We start from the raw sequence: 6,237 nt of genomic DNA on the forward strand, positions 1-6,237 counted from the left end.
GCTGACCAGTTCTCAATGGCCTTGTTTTTGGAAGGGTCCACATGAATTCCCTCTTCACTAACGACGTGGCCCAGAAATTCGACTCTTCGAATCCAAAATTTGCACTTGGAGAACTTCGCATAGAGCTTCTCCGATCGTAATGTTTCTAATACTTTACGTAGATGCTGACTATGTTCCTCCTTACTTCGGGAGTAGATAAGTATGTCATAGATGAAGACGATAACGAACTGATCCAAGTAAGGACGGCACACCCTATTCATCAGATCCATGAATACAGCTGGTGTGTTGGTTAATCCGAACGGCATCACTACAAACTCGTAGTATCCATAACGAGTTCGGAAGGCTATCTTGGGAACATCCTCCTCTAACACTCGTAACTGGTGATACCCGGATCGTAGATCTATCTTCAAGAAGTAGTTTTCTCCTTGAAGTCAATCAAATAAATCATCAATGTGGGGTAGAGGATAACGATTTTTAATGGAAAACTTGTTCAGCTCTCTGTAGTCAATGCACATACGGAACGATCCGTCTTTCTTCTTTACGCACAAGACCGGTGCTCCCCATGGAGAGAAGCTTGGCCTAATGAATCCCTTCCTAAGAAGTTCGTTAAGTGGACTGGAAAGTTCCTGCATCTCTGTTGGTGCCAGACGATTAGGCGATTTGGCTACTGGGGTAGTCCCTGGAACTAAGTCGATTCTGAACTCGACTTGACGCTGCCGTGGTAATCCCGGTAGTTCTTCTGGAAAGATGTCGAGAAAGTCGCCTACTTCTGGAATGTTCTTAATGTCTTTCGCTTCTTGGCTCATATCTACGATGTGTGCGAGGAATGCATGATTTTCCTTTTGCAAGCACTTCTGAGCTTGGATACACGAAATGATGCGAAGGTTCGTACTAGGTTTGTCGTTGTAGATAACTAGAGTTTCGTTGTCAGGGAGGTTAAGACGAACTGCTTTCTTAAAGCACATGATGTCGGAGCGAAGATGACTTAACCAATCCATACCGATTATGACGTCGAAGCTTTTAATTGGGACCGGCATGAGGTCTATTTGGAAAGAATGACCATCTAGAGTTAGAGTACAACCTATGTATATACAGTTAGTACTTTTCGTTTTCCCGTTTGCCATTTCTACAGTGAATGATTCCTCTAGTGCACGTGGTTTTTGTTAGATTAAGTGTGCAAATTTCTGATTTACGAAACTTTTCTCCGCTCCACTGTCGAAGAGTATGCATGCATATAAATTATCGAGGAAAACGTACCAGTAACTATCATAGGATCAGCTACTGCTTCTTCATGGCCTATAACCAGAACTCTTCCCACTCTGCCAGCATTTCCTATCTTCGAGCAGTCTCTCTTGAAATGACCAACCTCGCCACAACCATAGCAAGCTTGGCCTACTCCACCAGCAGGTACTTGATTAATCGGTTGGGATGGTGACTTACAGAATCGAGCGGTATGCCCTTTCCTGTTGCAATTACAACACAACATCTCTCGGTAATTTCCGTTATGTTGAAAATTGCACTTCCGACACTTAGGGAGATTACCAGCATAAGGATTAGCTGGTAAAGGATTAGCAGGGACAATAGGAGGTAAAGTAGCAGAATTGATTGTAACTAGTTGTTGTTTCTTTGAGGATTCTTGTGAAGACCCGCTTTTCCTCTTGTACCAGCCCTTTTTCCTGTTGTTGTTGTTGTTTCCCTTTTTTTGCTTGGGTGTAGTAATCGTTGAGTTCTGGTAGTTTCCGTCGTCGATAATAGATTGTGCCATTTCTTTGGCGCTGTCAAATGTAACAGGCCTTGATGCTAACACACTTGACTAAATTTGGGGCGACAATCCCCAAATATATCTCTCTATTTTCTTGCTCTCAAGAGCAAACATATCCGGGCAAAGAATTGCCAGGTCACAGAATTTATTAGTATAGGTCCGTACGTCAGAACCAACCATTTCAAGACCCCATACTTCCTGTTCGAGTTTTTGAATTTCCCCTCGTGGACAGTACTCTCTCATTAGCATGGCTTTTAAGTTCTCCCAGCTTATTGAATTTGCCACTATTAGAGTCAGTGACTTAACATGGTCATTCCACCAAGTTAAACCCCTGTCAGAAAAGGTACAAGTAGCAAACTAGACCTTGTTGTTCTCTGGGCAGGAGCAGATTTCAAAGACTGCTTCTGTCTTTTCTATCCACTACCTTAATATCATAACCCCTCCAGTTCCATTGAAATTCATGGGTTCGGAATTTGTAAAATTTTTCTAGGTGCACTCTCGTGGTTGCCCATGACTCTCGCCATGGTTGGAAAGTGTAACACCCTAAAACCATGAACGGCGGAAACGTTCCGGGGTGGAGGACGTCATGTACAGTATCACAACAGTGTAAAATAGTAAACAAGCAACAACATCATCCATTGCATTATAAGTAAAGTTTTAATCCATGTGTGTTCTTTCATGGTAATAAGACACCAAAAATATACAATCAAAATAAAAGACGAGACTTGTCTGTGCTCCGTCTTCTCAAAACCTGGCCACCGTACCTGTCTACTGATGACCTGAGAATACAAGTTATTTTGAAAGTGAATATCAGCTTAAATCTGGTGAATTCATAAGTTATTTAAGTGTCAATGTCTTGCTTTGAAAAGCTATTCTGAATGCCATGTAAATATTTAAATGAAGATTTTGATATAAGTATGAAAACCCTAGAAAATCCCTTATTTCCTATTAGTATGAGATGTAGTCCTCTGCCAAGACCCTAATGTTTTGTAAGTAAAATGATAGTTTTTCCTTTCCATTGACTAGTACTAAGAGTACTTATTCTAACTCTTCGTTTATGTGAATATATCACAAAATAAAGTAATATGGAAAATATACTAATGTAAGTGTTATCTCGAGGTACTAGGGCTAACACGACCTCGCGATAAGCAAAAGTGTACATCCTATCACAAAATAAAGTAAATAGGAAAAGTACTAATGCAAGTGTTATCCCAAGGTACTAGGGCTAACACGACCTCGCGATAAGCAAAAATATACATCCTATCACAAAATAAAGTAAATAGGAAAATTACTAATGCAAGTGTTATCCCGAGGTACCAGGGCTAACACGACCTCGCGATAAGCAAAAATGTACATCCTATCACAAAATAAAGTAAATAGGAAAAGTACTAATGCAAGTGTTATCCCGAGGTACTAGGGCTAACACGACATCGCGTAAAGCGAAATGTATAACCTAATGAACATCCGAAGATTGTCCAATTGTCCTCTGTAGCAGCAGCAGGGGGAGGAAGGGTTAGTCCCGTAAAGGTACTCCTAGTATAAGTAATAACCATAGGCATCCGTAGATGTTCATCACTCACTGGTGCTAACAGTTGGGTTCCGGAATGGTTAGTCCCGTCTAGATATCCCGAGGTACTAGGGATAGGCAGGAAAATTTACACATAGGGTACTAATAAATCATCATCACAATTCGAGATACAAGTATTCATGTAAATATACACAGGTAAATGTATCTACGTAAAGGTACTCATGTAATGTATTCATGTAAGCGTATTTATGTATCATGTAAGCATATGTAAACGTACTCATGTATCAGGTAATGTACTAGTATAGACTCATGAATGAACTAACTCTTGTGTGATTCCTTGTAATAGGAATAATGTTTTGTATCATCTAACTATCCCTATGATAATTAACTGAAAGGTAATTGGTTGTTCAAGAAGGTAAAAATGGTTTTGTAAGACATCTAAGAGTTTTGAACAATGATTAACAATGACTTGATGTCATTTTAATAAACATTTCAAAATTAATACATTTGATAACAAAGTATTTTTGAGATAGAAAACCATTTCATGCATCACATTTTGTAATATGTGAAATCTGCTGAATGAAAACACAGTTATAAAATACATATAAATGATTTAATAACATGTTGTTTTCTACTTGTATTCCCCCCACCCCCCCCCCCCCCCCGGTTAAAGCATTTAAAATCATTTAAAACATTGATTAAGGGGTATGAACTCACTTATAGAAGGTGGTTTGGATGAACTGAATGATGTAGGATTGCTAGGTGACAAGTGAAGACTTGTTCACACTCAATGATCCTAGTTAACATATAATCACACATATATGTATCCAATTAGACTTTAAACCACTAACTGACAAAGTTATGACATCCTAAGGCATGTAAAACACCTTATATAAGTGCTACAAGCCATAAAGATTGCATCTAAGTGCTAAAGGACCTTGTCATTGTGTTTGGGGCTCAAGGGTAAACTCCTTTGGAGTTTACGGTTTTGATGGATAGGACCTAGGGAGTTTACGGCAGTAAACTCTAGAGTTTACGGTCGTAAACTCTAGTCTTAAGGTCCAAGTGTTGTTTTGTGGTTTAGCAAGCCTTTTGAAGCAATTCTACTAAGTGATTTGGCCTTTGGAATGGACTAGGGCCTCAAAAACACTCCTTGGAGGATTTTACGGCCTCTTAGACTTTTTCCTTTGGGTTTACTACCGTAAACCCTCATGGAGAAGGGTATTGTTATGCCTTCAAGTCCTTAACACAATTAGGTAAGTGTATAAGCTAATTTCTAAGCCTAAGGAAGGAAAATGACCAACTTTTTCACGCTTTAGGGTGTTTACGGTTTTGGGAGATCCCCAAACCGTAAACACCTATAAATGTTGGTTTTTGATGTTTTTCAAGGCTTAAACACAATAAGGAAGGGTTTAAACATATTAAGGATGGTTTATACATCAACTAGGACTTAGATTAGGGACTTAGGCACACTTTGGTGCCTTATATGGTGTTTACGGCCCAAGAACATTCTTGGACCGCGAACACCTCTAACCTTGTGTTCTTGACATATTTTCTTGATGTTCAAATGAAATACTAGCTTAAAATCACTCAAGGATGGAAGAACTTACTATTAGAAGGCTTGATTTAAGCTAAAGAGGCCAAGAACACTTAGTGTGTGTTCTTGGTGTTCTTGGTGTTTTGGAAATCTAGTCAAAATCAAATATATGGATGGATGATTAGATGCACAAACACTAGATTAAGTGTTTAATCAACTTGAAATTGATAAAACACTTACAACTTGGAAGATCTTGAATTGTTTCTAGTTTGCTACTTGAGAGTGTTTCTTGAGTTTACTCTTTTGGGAGTTTACTCTTTTAGATAAATGGGGAGTAAACTCATATTGACTAGACTTAGGGAGTAAACTCATGGATATGCATGAGTTTATGGATTTTGGTATGATTTTTCGACCCAAACGAAATAGTTTGGCCGGGAACTTCTAAGATGCGAGGTGTTTGCGGTTTCTAAATTTCAAAACCCGTGACGGCACTTTCATACACCCGTTCGTTTAAAGAATAATATTAAAATAATCAAACAAACTTTAAATTTTTTAAAATAAGAAATGATGACATTAACTTATAATAAGAAGTGATTTAGTTCTAGGGTTTGACCGAATGAAAAATCCGGGTTGTCACATCATCCCCCCGTTAAAGGGAATTTCGTCCCAAAATTAAAGTCTAAGCAAATAAAGTATTTACTGGTAACTATGGAAAAAGATGAGGATATTTCCGTTTCATCTGATCCTCTCATTCCCAAGTGAATTCTGATGGGTTTTGAGCATTCTAACACTTCCTAAGTGTACATGCAACCCTAATAACCTTGGATCTATGTTTGTCTAATTATCATGCTAAGTTGAATTCCAAGGTTATATTCCTATCTAGCATACATGGGGAACAATTTAACTTGAATAATAGATAGAATAACTTACCTTGTTGTTGCTTGTGTTCCTTGAAACCTTGTGAGCCTAGCCGCCCAAATGTGATGCCTCAAATGCTTCACACAACACCAAATGCTCTTGGAAAAACTTATGAGAGAACACACACTTCTTGAAATCGGCCAAGCCCTCTTGTTTTCTTAGTGTATCTTGTGTAGCCAATTTTGTGGAGAATGGGACTCTTATATAGTGTTGACACATCTAGGGTTACACCATGTAAACCCTAATGTGTCATGACTCTTCATTTCCATGACCCATGGGTTTGTAACTCCCATGGAGCATCCATGGAGCATCCTATGGGTAGAACCCAACTTGATAATCCATGGAGCCTCTTAGCCCACTATACAAGATATGGATGATTTACATAATCAACCCATATATTTAATTAGTTCTCTTTTGACCACTTAATTAATTCTAAATTAATTATCGATCAAACTAATCAAATATTATTATTAATATATTAGAACTTATAAT

At 38.4% G+C, this 6,237-nt stretch overlaps 1 protein-coding gene across 1 annotated transcript; it reads right to left on the bottom strand.

The window, feature by feature from the left end:
* Positions 1 to 1,189: 1,189 nt before the first annotated feature.
* On the bottom strand, positions 1,190 to 1,765 carry LOC111886290 (uncharacterized). The gene has a single exon (XM_023882526.1). The coding sequence runs from the start codon at positions 1,763 to 1,765 to the stop codon at positions 1,190 to 1,192; it is 576 nt and encodes a 191-aa protein (XP_023738294.1).
* Between the last annotated feature and the right edge of the window lie 4,472 nt (positions 1,766 to 6,237).

This window comes from Lactuca sativa, chromosome 2 (genome assembly GCF_002870075.4).
Source record: "Lactuca sativa cultivar Salinas chromosome 2, Lsat_Salinas_v11, whole genome shotgun sequence".
Classification (NCBI taxonomy): Eukaryota; Viridiplantae; Streptophyta; class Magnoliopsida; order Asterales; family Asteraceae; genus Lactuca; species Lactuca sativa.

What these genes read in the sequence shown, in the direction of transcription:
- LOC111886290 (XM_023882526.1), bottom strand. Translation starts at nt 1,765, where the DNA reads ATGGCACAATCTATTATCGACGACGGAAACTACCAGAACTCAACGATT.